General features: G+C 35.2%; 1 protein-coding gene across 9 annotated transcripts in view; it reads right to left on the bottom strand.

Annotated features, from left to right (window-relative positions):
- Positions 1-20,614, bottom strand: part of CNTLN (centlein) — a 272,348-nt gene that overhangs the window by 58,556 nt on the left and 193,178 nt on the right. For all 9 annotated transcript variants that reach the window (XM_035310123.1, XM_035310115.1, XM_035310117.1 and 6 more), the window contains 6 exons: positions 17,801-17,850; positions 12,480-12,568; positions 9,364-9,884; positions 6,572-6,746; positions 3,524-3,617; positions 2,640-2,863 (listed from right to left, as the gene is read on the bottom strand). In XM_035310123.1, the coding sequence (XP_035166014.1) occupies positions 2,640-2,863; positions 3,524-3,617; positions 6,572-6,746; positions 9,364-9,884; positions 12,480-12,568; positions 17,801-17,850 (1,153 nt within the window). The remainder of the gene's footprint in view (positions 1-2,639; positions 2,864-3,523; positions 3,618-6,571; positions 6,747-9,363; positions 9,885-12,479; positions 12,569-17,800; positions 17,851-20,614) is intronic.

Raw genomic sequence — 20,614 nt, 5'->3', positions numbered from 1 at the left:
AATGCAAGCTTTGATTCTCACATGTGCAGACACTTTAAAGTCATTTTGCAGAAACATGCATAGAATTGCTTTTGCAGAAACAAAACAAAGCAAGAAATTGACATTACTGTAAAGAGTCTATAAGGCTAAACAAAAAATGAACTAAAAATTCAGCATTCCTAACTCTTACAAACAGAAACAAACGTAAATACAGGTGTGTGTATCACCAAGAAAAATACACAAAACTATATATGTACATATATTCTGAAAATCAACAGATGCCAGACAGTTCTTAGGTTGTATGAACTGTAAAATGTCTCAATATGAACATCTGGAACATTTAAATCCTAAATCCAGAGTCAATCTTCTAGCATTAGATTCCTTGAGGATTATAACAAAGAACTGAGTGCATGAACATCTGCCCTTGTCTCCTAATGGATTTATTTTCTTAGTTAAATTCAGGCAACATCTCATCCAAGTCCATGATGTTAATGTTTAAGTTACTAAAACGCTACACTTACCTTAGCCCAACATCGGAAGTTTGCTGTTAATATAAAATTACCCAGGAGCGTGATTACATACGGAAGTTATATTTGGATGTTAGTTACTTTGACACTGTTAAAGTGTGTAAGAGTCTCTCTGAATCCAGAGATTGCCTAAATCTTTTACTTCTTGGTTTGTTCCCTTGGTTTTTATCTTCTACCTGTGCAAGATAATTCCAGAACCTAAAGTTAACAGGAACACTGAGGAGAAACAATGACGAAAACAGTATTCTTAACAAGAAAGAAAATGTTTTAAAAAAAATAGAATTCCACTTGCAATACCTTAAAACTGCACTTCTAGATAGCATTTTTTTATAACACTAATAAAAACAATCAAACCAACAACAAAAAAACCACACCACAAATGTGTGCTTTACAATCATTTGGTCTGTCTGAATCATGGTTCTCTCTCTAAAACATGCATGTACCCTGCAGTGACTGTGTAGGTGCTTTACCTCCTTAATTTTCACTTGGCAAGTAGCCCAAACCTTTGCTTTAAATTTCCCACTTGGTAGTACTACTATGGCACCTGAAGAGTAATTAGTTATAAGAAAGGGAATTTGAATTGGTTGCTGAGAAGGAAAAAAATGTGCATGCCTAATAAAGATTTTTCTTTGAGTACCTGCAACACCATTTATTTAATTTTGCTTAGAATGCATCACCTTTTAAATAGACCATTGACCAATCTTTTTTTTTTTTTTTTTTAAGAAAAAAAATCCAAAAGAAAAGTGAAAGAAAATTGCTTTCTAAGACAATACTACTTTGCTTTGAGTAGTCTTTTACATTACAACACTTACCTTCATATATTTTTTTTAAACACAGTTTCTTGACAATGGCTTTTTAAAAAAAAAATTGTTTCCCACATTGGTCTCCCATGGACACCTAAGGTGTAGTGTTCTAGGAAGGCAAATCATGACGATGCCTGAGCAAGTCAAATATTCTATCTAAATTACTTATACATAACTCTGTGAAGTTTATACTGTCCATGAAACTTTACATTATGATACTATTTGTGAGATAGGCAGATCTCCACTGGTCCCAATGACCTTGGAAACTATTTCTGAACAATTCATTACATATATATAGTTATGCAAAATGAGTAACAGAAATGAGGTTTTTCCTTCTCTAGAAATTAGCAGTTCCCCAGCCCTAAGAAAGTGAAAAGTGCTGCTCCTGATACTGCTTCTGCCTTCTGTGCAAAGAGAGAAATGCAGAGAAGTTTGAGGGGGAGGGGATTTGATTTCTTTTTTAATGTCTGCCTCCTTCCAGCAAGTCCATCTGTTGTAGCACTATAATTCTGGAAGCAGGATGTGTGTGTGACCAACAGGAGACAATTACTGCAAAAGTGTTTGTTGATTCAGCTCTATAAAGGGCAGGCCAATCACTACAGTATGAATAGAAAAGAATTCCAGCTGAGGAGCTGCATATAGATTAACACAAAATACATATATATAAATGAGAATGGGGAAAATCTGAAAGGAATTATAGTATGGGAAAGGATTAAGTAGGAATGAAGACTGATGTAAAGAAGGAAGCTAGCATTTTGGGGGCTGTTAACCAAATAGTTTGTCAGTCTCTATTTTCATAAATCATATTCTTTAGCTTTCTACCTTGACAGAGAGAGCTGGGTTTATATAGAACTGGTTTGAGTTCCTTCTGGAAGAAAACTCCAGTTGCCTTGAGCATTCCTTTTGTGGGGCATATGGAAATGGTTTCTCCAGAAGCAACTGCTCTTTATATAAGAAAAGGTGCTAGTTCAAGTGGACTGACCAAATTCTCAGGAACATTCTCAGACTACAAGTTGAGGGTGAAATTCTCTCCGCCATTCAAACAGAAGTAAAATATCAGTGTGAAAACAAGTTATTTTTCAGAAGGGCTAATGAAGTGTGTTATAAAATATTTTATCTGTATATAACAACTGTACCTGTATATAACCTGTATATAACAACTGTTACCTGTATATAACAACTGATTCAGGGTCTCATAGAAAACATGCTAATGTATAACATTCATAATTTTGATCACAAGTTAAGAAACAAGCAATGTTATCAGAATTCCACGAAATTATAACAGAATTAAACTGAACATTATAAGACACCATAATGAGAAGGACTTTACCTGTATGGTCAATTTACTAGTTCGAAGTCTCTGATCAGCCAAATGTAGCTGAGTTGTTAGTTTTTCATTCACTTCTTTAAATCCCTTCACAGAAGATACTGCTGTCTTTTTTTCATTCTGTAAAACAGCTATCTGCTGCTGCAATGACTTAATTCTTTCCCGTAGTAGAGTAGCAGAGTAGCCTGGTTTCTGGAAAATGGTATTTCTCCTTTTTGTTCTGTTCACTAAACATAAAATGGCATGTTACTAAACTGACAGACCATCATAAACAGAATGATTTTTGATCTTCCTCTAGCCCTTCAGAACACTATTTTAGCCTCCAAAATACTTTCCTAGGATACCATACTCAAAACTTCTCAGTAAGTAAACTGAGAAATTAATTCAGTTAACCTGTAAATGCTTGATGTTTTTTTTCTAAAGTGCCAACTCTGCAAACTCAACAAGGACTTGAAAGTTAAATATGGCTCTGGCTTCTGATTGGTATTACCAGAAATAAAGACTTCGTAACCGATTTTTTAAGGTCTAAGCCAAAATACAGTTCATTTTTTCCTTGACTGTGTTGGACACAAAGGAAAAGTACAAACAAGAAACAACGAAAAGACTTATTAGTTTAGTCAACAGATTCAATAGGCAGGATTTAGTAAAAACAGAAACTAACTTCACTGACGGTCAGATGTTTGATGGTCACTTTTTGTGAGACAATTTCATTTTAAAATAATGACCTGAAGCCTTGAAAACATACTCATGTAAATTTAAAACAAGATAATCATGCAACAAATACAAACCGAGTTTGCGTAACATAATGGATGAGGTTTTGAAATATCAAGCAGGAATTCTTCATCAGTCTTAGTTATGAACTTGCCAAAAATATATAGTATTCATACCTTTCCTTAGAAATGATGGATAAGCTGTTATGAGATAGTAGATCTTTTTCCTCTTGGATTGTAACTTTTCCAGGTCTTTATTCTTTGAATGGATCTAAATAAAAAACAGAAGCATGAAGCTTAGCATCTCTTCGTAATGCCACACCAGCCACAAAACTCCATCATTTTCCAGTTTTAATCAAAACTACAAAAATTACTTCCAAAAATATAGCAAATTCTTCTGAATTATTATTTGAAAATCAGTTTTACAACACCGGTCCACAAAGAGTACAAATTTGTGTCTTTCCCATCAATGTAGAAGAAAAAAAAAACTGTTAATCATAACCCCTTCCAAAGAATCCCAAAAGAGAAAAATAGAGTGCCCATTAATATCTACAGTATTTTTTTTTAGATAAGGTATGAATTTATTTGTAAGGAAAAAGATGTGTACTATTTGAAAGCCTAAAATATCTCTTTTTCCAAGACATTTAAATGCATTGAAAAAGGAATAGTGATATTATTTCTAGAAGCATAAGATCAGATTAGACACTAATTCTTAATGGGAAGATGCATGAATATAAATGCATCTACTAATGTAAACCTCTGTTTGTACAGTTCAACAAAAATCAACTGCATACCTTTTAAATACGTCTCTATTTGAAAAATAAGATATTTCCAGAACATGTAAAATGTTCAATGACAGAAACAGAGGCCGAAGAATGAGCATGGCTCACACTAAAATCAGTGTACTAGTTCCTTCACTTTTAAATGCTCGGTATATTTTGAAACATGTTTTTTCCTGAAGTTTGCAAAGTTTATCCAATTTTTCAATTAATCCAATTAATTTCTATGTGACATCGTGCAACACATTTCTGGAAGTACTCATAATTACAATACCTTTTAATCAAATGTATAAGGGTAATTAGGAATGAATAATCTTTTAATTGCATTGAACATAGTACTGCCATTCCAGGATAGTTTAGCCATGAATTCTAGATTTGTATAATTTCCACATAATTTGAGGGTCAAGCAAATAGGATGTGTGTGGAAAAAAAAAAAAAAGGCTGTTTCTTTTGGGAATGCTCTTAATCTCTTTTGGGAATGCTCTTAATCAATTATATTTTTGCTGTGTCTCAAACAGAACAATGGAAACTGGAAACTGGTACTAAGTCCCTATCAATATGACTAGAGGACTCTACAGCACTAAAGACATGTAAGAGATGACCAGTGATGGTCTGAGATGGTGATTATATGTCAAGAAGACACGAGTTCTCAGCTGATACATACATAGCTGCAGTGAAAAGATGGCTATCTCCACTCTAGGCTACAGCTCTGCTAACTTAATGAGTTTAGAGAGTGTCAATGACTCCTGATACCGCACAGGGTACTATGTATTTACAGCATATGGGGCAAAACTGATAAAGACTTTGTGCCATAACCAATATCACCTCCAACAACAGACATAGCTCAGCACTTACAAATTTTGTCAGGACATTTTCTGGCCTTGTGAGAGGCTTTTCTGGCCTGGTGTGAGAATACCATTACCCAACTGGAGTGTTTCTCTCAGAAGGGTTTTAAGATTTTTGTTATCATTTTTGCTCTTTGCAATACTGGTAAAAAGCCTGCTACGGTGCAAGGAACATGAAGAATTGTCAATGCTAAACCTTTTTTCAGTGCCATCTTCCATACTTTTACAATAAGACCTGTTTTCAGGTGCTTTTCCTGAACTTCCACTGAAGCATACATACCTTCTTAGCACTCTAGTGATACTTCTTGTGCATGCTCCACTTCCCCTAGTCTGTTAAAGAAGTGTATCAGAATACCTCTGTCTTTTCCCATAGGAACAGACAGGAAATGCAATGCAAGCAATAAGAAGAGGTAATGGCTGTGTCTACATTACCAGCCAAGATAGCCCAGACTCAGCTGGATGCCCTGTCCTGTACATGTTCAATTCAAGGTGGCAGGAGCAGGACACTATGACAGAGTTTCACATATATCATATACTCAACATGGAATATTGTGTATTCCATACCAACAGATAGTTGGAGAAGAATTTTCCATTTTCCAGCTTTTCTGACACAAAAATAGATCTTCTCATAAAAACACACAAGAATATGTAACGAGACCAGAGAGTTTGTATTTATTTTAAAATTTTGAAAACTAAGAAAAGGTAATCTGTTTCCAAACTCTTTATTCTATCACTGAACATAAAGGATTTTTTTTTTTTTTTTTTTTCAAGGTCATTTTCAAACAGCAGCAAGTTATTCAGTGTTTCAGTATCCCATTTCTTGAACGAAGAACTAACAGTGTCTGCTTGTGTTTTAAATTCCATGATTTAAAGTAACTTATTTGGACAAACACAGAAGGGAAAAATTATTAGACACTTTTCTGAAGTCCAAAAACGAGTCATCTGATACAGATTGTATGGAGCTTCTAGAGATCTTGGAAACAACCAGCTGGCCCTGTTCTGTCAGAAAGTAGCATATAGATGTTAGGAGTGAGACAAGGGGTTCAGACCCCAGATATTAACATAAGTGTGCTAAGTAGAAGCTAAAAGCATACTTTGCTCTAAACAGAATCTCCTGAACAGAACTAGAGCCAAAAGCATCCAAGATGGAGACAATTCTTTCTGAACACACTAAATTAACAGAAAGGTTTTGTGCTTGATTAGTCAGCACACCAGTTAGCTAGAGGGGAGACAGGGATGTTGCTATTTCTTTGTTATGGGCTATGTCACCCTGTTCTGTATGGCTTAATGAAGAATTAAAGAGCTTAATGGGATGTCTGAGGCATTCTTTGCCTTGACTATGAGACAGCAGGACTAGCTTACAGCAGGTTTACATTTTTAATCAGCTTTTACACTCCTGATATATCCTTAGTCTTCTTTGTAGACTAATTGTTCAGAAAATATTCTAAATGATAATTAAACTCTACCCACTGAATACATGCAAGCAGATTTTCTTTTCAGTTTACAATGAGAGTCAAATTAATTAAGAGGGGAACAGCAGTCATAATACTATTAAACTTCAATACTCTGCACAGGAGAACAAAACAAGTTACATTATATACCTTTTTATTATACCGTTGGCTTTTGCCTTCTAAATGAGCAATGTTGCAGGGCTTTTGACTGTCTTGTATTTGTTTTTTTCCCTGTTGCTTACTTCTGTCTGGCACAGGATCAATATTTTGCACTGTCTTCATAATCACTGTTTCCAAAGTTTCAGAAGCTGGTATTTCAGAGTCACTAAAACAGCACATTAGGGAAAACAAAACAAAATTAAGCTAAACATTAGCAATTTCATTTAAAAGTTCCAAACAGCCAGTAAGCAAGCACACAGAAAATACCACATGCAAGAAAAAAGAAACTAATATAAATCCAAACAGTACTAACAGTACTAAGTTGACTTGTTCAACAGATATTTAGAAATATAGTAAGGAAGAAATCTCTCAAATTATCAAGTCAACTCAGACAAATAGAGTTTCACTATACAGTGCATGGAGTTCTCAGACAGTATCTGTTTCTTAAGAACAGCTTTTGTTAGTCTACAAAAGTGATATATGAAGAACTGCTTGATAGTAGTTCTAGTTGGTGAATGGTGGACTAAGATACACTAAATTTCCTCTCTCCTTCATTTTCACATTGGATAGGAAATCAAGAAGATGGACAATACTTCATTGAATAACTTTTTGTTTCAATTGAACTTTATTTGTAGCATTGACTGAGACAAACTCAGAAACTTTACCTTGGTGAAATCTCTATCTAGCACCCCTCTGGAGTGCTTTTAAATTCCACAAACTCAGCATTCTTTCTATTTAAATTGCATGACATACAGAGAAACTGGATGTAAAACCTATGTTCTACTTTAAATTTTCTTTTAAATTATCTGATGTTAAAATATCAATGTGCTCTTAATTTCCAGTTTTTCATGTCCTTGCCCCAGATTATCTTTTGTTTTCTGAATCAGTAAAGTCTCTCTTTAAATATGAAGTCTTGGATATATCACCTTCTATATCATCAATGGTTATTCATCACCATTTGTGCAAACACATTTCTGAAGGAATCTCTTGACTAAAAGCAATTTTGATTTGTTACTTTTTAAACCAAGACATTTAAAAAGGCACAACTGAGTTCAAACTACGTTGCACCATCACAAAAATCAAAGATTTACAGGTGGAAGCTACTTAAAAGGCCTGAAAATGAAGTGTTTATATGGGAACACGTTTATCCTTTCCCATATCTGTACTGACATACTGCTATGTCTTATTGAGTGGCAAAACCAGAAACCAAGGTAGCATTTCGAATGTGCTGCAGTAGAACAGAAATATTTCTGTGCTTTTTTTTTTTTTTTTCTAATTTGAATGCTTACAAGGAATGTTTTATTTAGAAAAAGAAAGGATCTAGAAATTCAGAGACTGCTACTATTGATAAAGAACAGTATTTATTAATCATTCTAAGAGGACACTAAATGAAGGTATCTACCTTAGCTGTTGGGAATGACAACTTGAAATATCACCTTAGAAAATGTACATTTATTTATGACAAGAATTTCCTAACCTGATACTTGTATAATTATCAAACAATAAGGTTACCTATGGCTAGCCAGCAAATTAAGCCATACAAATAATTTTCACTTCATTTCAAGCTCAACGTGAAATGACAATTTGTTTGTTGAATTTTGTTCTTAAGAAGCAAAACATGGTAAATTGAATAAAAAGCTCATTAATTGTAACAGGAGAAAAAAAAAAAAAAAAACAAAAAAAAAAAACAACTTTTTTTGTAAAATCAGATCTGCGAGATTAAATTAAACAGAAAAACAAACAAGCTTGATATTAATGCCAACAATGGACAAATTACATGGTAATTAATTTGTTTTCTCCCTCAAGATACTGTATTCAGGATCCCCTGTTTTGCCTGGGGAGAAGCAGCAGAGGGGCTTCATTTGCCACTGCTGATTTACTCTATATGACACACAAAGCCAATGTGAATGCTACAAAGAAGATTCCATATTCTTTATCTCTGCTAGCTTCTCTGTATTTTGGGGGTTAATATAGCCTTAAGAAATTTCTTTATATGTCTCTTAGTACAAAGTATTGAAAGAAACTGTGTGATACACAGTCACGTAGGGGCTTACTGCTGGCTTCAAGTGTGTATGGACACACAGAAGCAGAAGTAAAAATCCTAAACATTTATGAATCTTGCCAGTGCAATTTTCTGAGGGCCCTGTGACTCATGACTGAGATTCTATGCAGTAACAATTACCTTTAAAGAACTAATTTTTAACCATCATTCAATTAAAGTTAGTACAATGACTGTGCATAAAACATACATGAAATAATTAGTGTGGATGGTTCTTAATTTAAAGGATGTTAAACAGCTTGTAGACATCTGCTAGCAAGCTGAAATGGGTCATTCAAAATTTATCTAACTAAATTAAGGGGAAAAAATGTTTCTCCTCCCGGGTCGGCATGTCACAAGATAACTAAACCGACTTAGTAGGCTTGCCTGGGAATCCTTAGCTGTCAGTGGTGAATATGCAAAGGGCCAGCAAATTAAATCAACCTGCCAAACTGTCAATTTCAAGCCTCATGACTGCATGAAAATAGCATCACTGGAAGAAATCAAGCATTGCCTTCTTTTGGGTTTCCTGGCACCTATTCAAATACTCATGCAGTTGTGGCTAATTTTGCATGCAAATTTCAGTCAATAAGCTCAGAACAAGACCTCCCAAGATATTTCAAAGGATCTGACAGTATTTTTTTTGAATACCAAATCAACAGTAGTTGAAATTCAATCTCCATTTGCTAGTGCTTTACATATGCACAGTGTCCCCTCTACAGGGCTAAGTTAATGAGAGCCGTACCTGCTTTCACTCATATCCTCCCAGCCGTCCTTACAGAAGTTCTCAAATACATTACTCATAACCTTGATGGACTGCTTGAGAAAAGCTCCATGATGTCCCAAAGAGCTATTTTTCTTGGCTGTTTTTAATTTAACCTTGGTGCCTGTTATCTTGCAATTACATTGCCCAGAGGTTGCCACTGCTTTGGCTTCACCCAGCAAACACTTCAGCTCCCGCATTTGACTCAGCAAATCTTCATTTTCCTTTCTCAACCTGTTAGCTTCTGCCACTTGCCTCTTCAAAGAAGTAGCTTCTTTTTCCTGCTCATCAATCACTATCTGAAGTTCTGTGTTGTCTTTTTTTATTTCACAAATCCTCTTAAGTAGCTTTTCCAGCTCTCTTTCTCTTGTGTCTGCATCCTCCTTTTGCACTTTTAAAGATGATTTTAAATCATTTTTCTCCTTCAACAAGTCCTTATTTACTTCTTTCAGTTTCTTTAATTCCCCTTCAATAGCTTTGCATCTTCTTTCTAGTTGTTGTACCTAACAAAAGTAATTCATAATATTTTAGCCTATCCGATAGAGAAAAAACCTGTTTCAAAACCTATTTATTAGAAGACAATAATATTACACTAAGCACAAGGACAAAAGCAATCTAAAGTACTTAATTTAAAAATAATTCTAACATAGTGCAGATGAATACATTTTAGCTGCAATAATACAGCTGTTGAGCAAAGGGCAGATGGTAAAAGAAGTTAAGATTCCAGGCAAAGTGACACAGAAGTTTAAGTATGCTAATGAACGTTCCTGATGTATCTTGAGCTTGTTACTGATTTGGTTATACATACTAATTGAATTTAAATAAACATTTTAAGGTAAACTGTTTTGAAATACAGGCAATTTTGCATTAGCTATCTAAATGAACATGTTCTTTCATGTGTTATAAATATACAAATTAGTTAATCTTCAAAAAAATTGTAGCAAGAGATGTTGGAAGCTCAGCACTTGAATATGAAGGGTGAAATGCATTTTCTATTCACAGGGAGGGAAAATCTATCCTATTCTAATAAAGCACATTCAAAGCTTCTGAATTATATACTTCTAGGAAGCACATTCTACCTATATAATGCATATACTTCGTTTCTGGAGTTCTTTGAAGTTTATACGTATTCAAGGCCATGAACAATAAACTGATTCTCAATGTTCTTCAGGACCATGTGCTTAAAGTTATTCAAACTAAACCTCACAATATTCATAAATAAAGGGAAACTTTAATTTCATCAGATCTTAAAACAAACATCAGTTCTGTGAGATGTCCTTAGAAGCTTGCAAAAGTCATCAGAGTGAGTTTTGTGCTAAATAAACACTTAGTCATTTTGGAGAAATACTTTTGGATGGTTTTGTGCAAGTTCCATCCCCACTCTTTCACTACAGGAATTAATTCTATCCATTAATTTTTATTTTCTTAAAACTTAAAAAAATATTTATAAAATGGATATGGGTATAATTCAGATAAAGGAGAGATCTCAACATAAAGGGAGCAAAAGCTGCTCAAACTTTGTACGTATTTGTGAATTTGATACTAAATTTTTGAGTTTGATAACAAACATTCAATATGCATGCATATCCATTGCTACTTTCCTTGGCAGAAATCATAGCACTCCCACAATGAACAGAGACTGTCTTATGGTTACATAAACTTATCAGATGAAATCATGAGTAAAAGGAATTTTTGCACATGCTTCAGTGAAATCAAGATTAATGATTAAAATACTGTTTTTTTCTTTTCCTCTCCAACGGTAATGAGTACCAGCACCTTTCTTCAACCACCTTCCTAAACTGAGATTCTGCTATTGTTTTCTCAGATCTTTAGAGCAGCCTTTTGCGCTCACTAGCACTTAAAGTCATGTATGACAGCTGCAAGGAAACAAACAATGAAAAGCTTCTACACCTATCCCTAAGGTACCATCCTAACTCTGTATATCCATGGAGATAAAAATTATGTAGTAGTAGGCAAATAAAATTACAGTTCTGAAATATAGATGATAACCAAGCATAAACTGTGTGACATTTCAGATGGTAGTATTCAAATTATTTCAATTACTCACTCTACCTTAAGATAAATGAATGTGAGCACTTCCTATTCTGTGTGTTATTATTTTAACATGATGTTTGTCATTCAGTAATAACGAGATGACAGCCTTCATTGCCTGACCATATGGCAAGTGTTACAAGTATATGCAATCACATCATCTGCTGTAAATTACCATACTTCCTACAAGTTAATTCACAAATAAAAAACAAATAGACATACCCAAACTGACATTCAAAGTTACAGATCTGTTTTTATTCAATTTAAGAATGCTTTTAAAGATTTATAAGTAATTAAACAAATATTGTTTTGCAAAATGACAAATAAAAGGTATAATACTGTTTGAAGGATGTCTTTTCTTTGCAGCAAACAAAACATATGGTAAAATACAATTGAGCCCTCTTAAGTGAACACCTGTTAACATACTAAACTACTTGTGTATATTACAAATATCAATACAAATAGCAACTAGTTAAGAGCATCTTGTTAGTGTACAAAGCAGAACATGTAGAATGTTGAGCAGTAAAGATTACATACGCATATTTGCTAAGCCAGAGAACATGAAATGCATCCTCTACTATTTTGTGAAAAGTGATAAACCCACATATGTAAAAAATATATGCGTATGCAATGTCCTAAATTTTATATAAAACAATCAGGGAATTTATCACTATTATGCATCTATTTTATTCTGTCACATGAGATCTCTGTATATTAACACCTGGTATCATGTAATATACTCAGCAAAAGAAATGCAAACTTCTGAGCTTAGAAGCAGCAAATGCTAAAGATAATGAAACTCCTAATTTAGATAATCTGTCAGTTTCTATCATTTTACCTCTAACCATACTTTTAATTTACTGCAGTTATGTCATATGATACATCCTAATACAGCTAATTCACTAGAATTCATTTTTGATGCAATTTTGTAAATCCATATCTTTGAATTATGAAAGGAGAATCATGGCCTAAATTCACAAGTAATAGCTTATATATGTAACTCTTATGCTAAAATTTAGATCTATTTGCTGGGGTTGCTACCTTACCTTCTGTAACCTCTGATCGGAACTGTCCTTCACATTCTTCTTTGGAGTACTGATCTCCCCATCATCTTCACTACTTCTAAAAAGTATCTCTACAAAAGAATAAATAATACACCCCTAGCAGATAATAAATAATGTGACACCTAGCATTTCACTAAAACAATATCTAGACATTTTAAGGAAATGAATTCTTCTGCAATTATTTATAATACATTCTATTTTCTTGACAAGCATTTTGGTCAGTTTTTAAAGAGTGACCTCTTTTCAAAGTGTTCTGTCACACAATTACGAATCTTTGCAGCATCACAGTATGTTTTTTTTTTTTTTTTTTTTTTAGAGTACAAGCTTTTCAAAGGTACAATAGATCTGCAGGTTAAAGATGCTGTACTTTCATTCCCATTTTTATTCTTTTATAGACTATTCCCTCTATGGCTTAAAAGCAGAATTCATTGCCTTTTTATCTACACAGTCACTACCAGTTTTGTTCTCTAGGTCTTGTCCCCTGCTAGGAGGATCAGAGTGATTGGTGAACAAAGCAAACAGTAACAGAATTAGGATGGATGAAAACTTTAAACCCCTTTTTTGTTAAGTGAAAGATCATGTACTTCACCATATATATCACACAAACCATTCCATTGCAATGCTGTGAATTCATAACAATTAGAAATTGATACAACTAATGAAAATTAATGTAACTCTAAGCATCACTCTCAGAGACAGCTATGTACTTTCAGTACTAAAAATCACACAAGAAAAGACAACTTAAAAATTACATCTATATTCATAGAACAGGATATTTAGAGTTTATTAGTACTAATACGTATAGTTAATCAGAAGTAAAATATGTTCTATTTAGATTTGAACTGAGAGCTTACCATTCACGAATTTCTCACTGCTTACAGAAAAGAGCAATTACACACCTTCAGAAGGACTTTTTTTTTTTATTAGAATATTAAAGACATTCAAGAACAACAACAAAAAACCACAACACTGTAAAAGCACCATAATAATCATGTTTCTCTTCTTCCCCCCAAATTAACTTTAAGAATTAATCTTGAGGGATAAGTATCTGTGCCACATGGTGAAGGTCTGCTTTAGAAGTATCATTTCAAACTACCAGCAGACACTGCAGGTCACTTAAAAACTTTTGATTTATAAACAAAGGAAGTGTAGAAGAAAACAGTGTTACTCTCTGTAGATTCACAATCCTCTTGATATAAACAGTGACTAACAAGTTTGTTAGAGTGAATTAGACCTTTCTTTTGTCTTTGGAACATGTCATGGCCAATTAATACTTCTGTATTCATGAAATAAATGGAGCACTATTCTAAAGATAATAAAAGCTGAAAAAGGTAAAACTATGCATCTGGGGAATATGTACCTTTACCTTGATATTAATATGTTAGTTCCCATGTTATTTCAGACTACAGTCCCCCAGCACAGTGGTACTGCATACATTTACAACATTCTTTAAGTAACACACAAAGATAATATGAACATGCTTTTCATCTTTTTCTAAATATTCACTCATTTGAATGTCTGCTGTAGCTTTTATATCAGCATTTACTGTAATCCACTGGAAAAAAAAAAAAAAAAAAAAAAAAAGATTTCCCATAGTCAAAGAAACTGATCAAAGCACACAGGGTGTTATGTTTATTATGTGGATCTATTAAAATAAAATTTACAACTCTATCTATAAATAAACATATTATATGCAGGAGAATAAAGAATGCTACTGCAAAAATAGAAAAAAAAATGCACACGTTCAGTATTAACATAGAAGTCAAAAGCAAAATAAATAAATAAATAAATAAAAGACAAAGGTCACTGATGCATAACCCTTTATATTAAGCAGAAAATAAATGGTCTATTCAACCCTCTTCCCCCCTCCCCTATTTCCCCCCCACTGCTAGTTGATATGTAATATGTAATTGTTCACAGGAATTGGTTAGAGAGGCAATGAAACTGTATTGCCTATAACTTGGTGCCTAAGACAGCAGGAAGATTCATCACATCAGTCTACTCAGTAAGACACAGGATCTACCTATCATATTCCTACTAAAAAATACCAAGTTATCGCTCATGAAATAGACCCCACAAGTGATAAAACCCACAATCTTCAGTCAGCCAATTATTACGGCCTTACACAGGTAAACTTAGGTTCCACCAAAACAAAATAAACTACTACCTGTGCAATGTAACACTTAATTTCTAATTAACAGTCACCAAAACTGTTTATCAAGTAGCTTGGCATGGCTACCAAGATGGTACTTGTACAAACTTTTTCTCTCCTTTTACAGAGAAAAAAAAAGCTATCCTTTTTTTTTTTTTTTTTTTTTTTTTTTTAATAGAGTGGTATCAGTCATGGAATACCTACATAAACTCGTAACAGAATGAGATTGTAGACTCAAGGATGCACCAGGCAAAGGATTCCCCTTACAGTGGCTTTCTGCACCAAGGCAGAAAAGCCACAGTGTTACTGATTTCAAAGAATTTCACAGAATTGTATGGGTTGGAAGGGACCTCAGGAGATCATCAGGTCCAACCCCCCTGCCAAAGCAGGTTCCCTAGAGCAAGCTGCCCAGATAGGTGTCCAGACGGACCTTGAATATCTCAAGAGAAGGAGACTCAACAACTTTCCTGGGTTGTTCCCATGCTCCGTCACCCTCACCTTGAAGTTCTTTTGCATGTTGGTGCAGAACTTCCTGTGCTCTGTTTTGTGGCCATTGCCCCTTGTCCTGTCCTCACAGAAAGACCACTGTGAAGACGAGAAGAAGAGAAAGCTGTTCTCACTTATAAACTGGGTTCAAAGAAGTCTTTGAACTGCCTCCCTAAAGAGACAAAGGGAGAACAGCTTACCCACTTTTAATAAGGTGCTTGCTATTTTTCTGAATGAGAATAGATGGACCCATTTTCCTGCTCTGGAGGAAAGAGCATGAGTCCCTGCCAACACATTCTCTACAATCATGCATGAATAATTACACGAACCGTAAAGCAAACATTTGGATTTCATGAATACTGAAAAATAATTTGCATCGGTAAAATAGACAACTCAGACAACTGAGTTAGAACAGGCAGAAACTGGGAATGACAAGAGTACTTTCCTTTTCCCCAACCTTCATCCTTGTCCAGTAGGGTTTGAAAAATGGTACAAGAAAAGCAACAAATCTATCCAGCACCTCCTGACAAACACAACTGGTATCTAATCAAGCAAAACAATAGTCCCTAACTATTTTAATCCAGAAAAGCTGAGTTGCTTTCTCCAGAATTTATTCCTTGATGTTAGAATGCTGGAAATGATAGAATGATGGAAACAGGTTGCTGCTAAGGTGGAGGTGAATTTCAGCATCGTTTATAAGCTGGGTAATTTCTAGTCAGGTTTCCTTTTATAAAAGAAAACATACATTCCTAGGCTGTGAACAAGTGTATTCAGACCATACCAAGTTTGGTCTTTCAGCAAATGCCAGATAACAGTTGGAACATTTTACTTTTATTCAGGAAGATGAAAAGACTTAAAACCCATTTTAGGGCAGAGTGTGCATGGACCTTTTTCGTTCATGACCAAGAATTTCTCAGAAACACTCGCTTATGCTCAAAGACAGACATCCAGCCTCAGTCCTTTTAGCATATTCTTCCAGAAAATGTCAATCAACTAATGGAAGTGTCTACAGCACTACAATATCCTAGCATTTGCAAAAGGAATAACAGCAAAATTACTTTTTACAGACTGGATGAGTAAGTATTCTTTTGTACCTCAATTGGTAAAAATTTGGAAATGGATGGAATCAACTCAGCCTTGCGTACTAGGAAAATGTTGCTTAATGCATATCATCAGACTTGATTTTGTAACTTAGCAAAAAAAAATCCCGTTCATCTAAATGATACAACAAATAACAACAAATGCTGAAAGAGTTATATAAAATATCCATAACACACTTCACTAGCAGTTTAGCACTTTTTCTCAGTCCCAGTAAAACAATAATTGATCATCATACAAGTAACAAAACCAGAAGAGTGTATCCACTAATCCACTTTTAAATAAGGATATATTTTAATCTAAAAAGATAATGAAAAAAAAAAAAAAAAAAAAAAAGACTAGCTGTTAAAGCACTAAACATGTCAAGAGCTGGCAGTTTCAGAGATCTGACTGTTTTTGGAAACACATGGTTATTGCTCAGCAGGCCCTCAAGTCTTTCTCGCTGCTGGTTGCCTTTCCACTTCTCTCTGTGCAAAGACTGACTAAATTGGCAAAAACAAAAGAGCAATTTTTAAAGTTGGCATTTGAAACCTTCACTAGTTTCCTTCAGCTCTGTCTGGGGCTATGAAAGTAACATATATGAAGTAACACAACAGAAAACAATGACGTTCCATCATTAGCAGCTGAACATTTCCACCTACTTTTATGTAATTTATAAAACAAACTAAAAATAAAGGAAAAAATATTATTTCTGTTACATTCAATTGCCTGATGTTATCATAAAAAAAATGAAACAGAAAACAGCAGTAAAATGATATGAAGCATTAGTGAGGCTTTATTTCCAAATCATGGTTCTTTAGTAGAGTACTTCTCCAAGTCTTTTACTCTCTCCTTTTGAACAAAACTGTGCAAAAGGAATTCACCACATACCAATTGTACTGTAACTATGCACTGTTGAACACTTCTCCCAAAGCATTCAAGAACAGCAAATAATACACGGAATCAGAATGGTAAAGAATCTATGGTAATATACTACCTATCTGACTAGGAAAGAACCATCTTCACCGAACCATCAACTATTGTACAGTTTGTTAAGTTATAACAGAAGTTATCCATGAACAATTCTTATAAGGTTTCCACCATTCTGATTTTGTTTCAAATCCACATACTTTGTGAGACTAGTATTAAAAAAGATGTCTGAATGAGCATAACATTTCTGTATCATTGTACTTCAAAACCTATTTCAGATTCTGGTGAAAGCTTCATAAACAAATAAACATGTTTTAGATTTTATACACACACACATATATATATACACAGATATTTTAAACATAAAATATTAATTTCATATGTTCTGCACACACAAAACAAATTTAATAGTTTATGCCTATATGTAAAAATTATCATTGATTTCATAGGCATATGGAAGACTTAAGGGAAAACATACTTTTAAATAAGACTATGTATGGCCTCATGAATACAAAATGCATGTTAAAGAATAAAAAAAAAATGGAGCGAAAATAACCTTAAGACTAGTATTTCTATTAGTCTATGTATATATGTATAAAATACCTGTTTCTTGTTGCAAACATAGTTGAACTCCTGTACTCCAGTATTCTAAACTTACCCATAGAATGGTGTACTTTCATCTGATCTAATTCCTCTTCAAGATTCAGTCTTCAAAAGAGTAAACAGAAAAAAAGTAAGAATGATGAAACAACCATATATCTGCCACTAAGACTAGTAAAACAAAATTAAACCAAAACCACTTAAATATTTTGAGGGGAAAAAGCTGTCAACACCCAGGAACTCTTCTAATTTGATGACACCCAGCACACTTCAAACATAAAGAGTCATTGGTACAATAGCTCATTAAAACTTACAAATCTGAATTCATAAAATTCAGATGTAAGGTTGGTGGTAACATACACTAAGAAGTTTCAGCTAGTCCTTTTTAGTTAAGGAAATAGCTGAGCTAAAAACATGGAATCCTGTTTGTGGGGGAGTAAATGGTTAGCCTCAAGGGAAAGCACCAGTTCACCTTATACAGATAAATCTTACCGTTCCTCTTTCTCCAGCAACTATTTGAAAAACTTATTGACAGAATCTGTCCCTGCCTTTTCTAGCTTTGATCTGCCACTATATCACTAGTATAGTCTATTCTGTAGTATCAGGCAGCTAAGGTCTGTACTGCAAATCACATAAATTACTGAAGTGGTGTTTAATGTTTTATAAAATTACTTACATATAAAGTTGCCAGGATAACAATGCTAAAGCTTCAAAGTCAGATTGGGAAATGCTAGAATTAACCATGTTACTTTGAATGGCTCATTTATATTTGTGTTCGCTGACCTAATCCTTAAACACATAGTTGCAGACTATTTTAGCAATAGGATGGGACCTCTTTTAGGTTAGGATCCTACAGCACAGGTAGCAGTCATTTAATATGCAGAATGTACTTAAAATATAACCGCATATCCTGTACAAATACAAATTATTGTAGATCTGCTCAGAAGGCTGGATTGCTGATCTCCTTACAGCCTTTTTGGTGTACTCAAAGCAGCAGCAACTAAATGCTTCATAAGAGATTAATTTTCTTTACAAAGTCCCTCTGATACGAGACAAAAGAAAATGGGACAAAATACCTGCTAACTTAAGGAATGGGTTTAAAAGGGAGTCTTCTATTTTTTTAAAGCACTTTATATGTTTAATGCTTCTCTCAGCTGTAAATCCGAGTATTGCAATTCACATCCCCTAGTCTCACTTGGAAACCATCACAAATACATAGAAAATGAGAAACACACACAAAAAAAAGTAACTTGTTTTGCATGACACGACTCCAACTATTTTCAGGATCACTCAGCTTCACAGGTTGACTTTCTTTGTTCTTCATTCATTCTCCATGCCCCAGTCATCATTAACTTTTATTAAACAGACCACAGTGGCCTTTACCCCTACACTAACTGCTCCTCATTGCAAGCTACTCACCTTGTGACCTGAATGGCAAGCTACTGCCTGGTAAATACATTCTATATGTAATTAAAGACTATATTTAACATTGTATGTTCTCTGTGTAGAGGTTGGGGCTGGTGACAACTGGTGTCCCTCAGGGGTTTGTATTGGGACCAGTGCTGTTTAATATCATTATTAGTGACTTAGACAGTGGGGTTGACTGCAGCCTCAGCAAGTCTGCAGAGGACACCAAGCTGAGTGGTGCAGTCGATACAACAGAAGGAAGGGATGCCATCCAAAGGGAGCTGGACAGGCTGGAGAAGTGGGCCCATGTGAACTGCGTGAGGTTCAACAAGTCCAAGTGCAAGGCGCTGCACCTGGGTCAGGGCAATCCCAGATATGAGTACACACTGGGAAAATTCACTGAGAGAAGCCCTGCAGAGAAGGACTTGGGGGTTTCGGTGGATGAAAAGATCAACATGAGCCAGCAGTGTGTGCTTGCAGACCAGAAGATGGTGTCCTGGACTACATCAACAGAGGGGTGAGCAGCAGGTGGAGGGAGGTGATTGTCCCCCTATGCCCTTGCCAAGAGGTTGGACTTGGAGTGCTGCTTCCAGGTCTGGGGCCCCCAGAACAAGAAGGATGTGGGTCTGTTTTTCTCAGTCAGATAATGACAAGACAAGGAGGAATGGTTTTAAACTAAAAGGGGGGAGATTTAGATTAGAGATACACTGGTTTCTGCTAGGATAGAGTTAATTTCCCCTCCAAGTAGCTTTTAGGGTGCTGTGTTTCAGATTAGGATGAGAATAATATTGATAACACTCTGATGTTTTAACTGTTGCAAAGCAGTGCTTACACAGAGCCAAGGACTTTTCAGATTCTCACAACTGCCCTGGCAGCAAGGAGGCTGGGGTGCACAAGGAGCTGGGAGGGGACAGAAGGAGGACAGCTGGCCCAGGCTGGCCAAAAGGATGTCCCAGACCTTATGGCATCACACTGAGCAATTATATGGGGTGTCTGGCCAGGGCTGGGGGGACCGCTGCTCAGAGATTGGATGGGCATCAGTCAGCAGGTAGTGAGCAAATGCATGGTGCATCACTTCTTTTGCACACATTATTATTATTATTATTATTATTATTATTATTATTATTATTATTATTATTATTTCTTTTCTGTTCTAATAAACTGTCTTTATCCCAACACTCAAGCTTTTACTTTTTTTTTTCCAATTCTCTCCCCCATCCCACTGCAGGGAGGGTGGGGAAGGGGTGGGGAAGAGGGAGCGAACAGCTGTTTGCTGCTTATCTTCAGACAGGTTAAACCACAAGAGGTTAGGAGGAAATTCTTCACTCACAGGGTGGTGAGGCACTGGCACACGGTTGCCTAGAGAAGCTGTGGATGCCCCATCCCTGGAGTTGTTCAAGGCCAGGCTGGATGGGGCTTTGGGCAGCCTGGTCTGATGGGAGGTGTTTCTGCCCCCAAGGGGGGT

Source organism: Oxyura jamaicensis, chromosome Z (assembly GCF_011077185.1).
Source record: "Oxyura jamaicensis isolate SHBP4307 breed ruddy duck chromosome Z, BPBGC_Ojam_1.0, whole genome shotgun sequence".
Classification (NCBI taxonomy): Eukaryota; Metazoa; Chordata; class Aves; order Anseriformes; family Anatidae; genus Oxyura; species Oxyura jamaicensis.
Note: the sequence above shows the minus strand (reverse complement) of the source record. Positions and strands in the feature narration are given on the sequence as shown.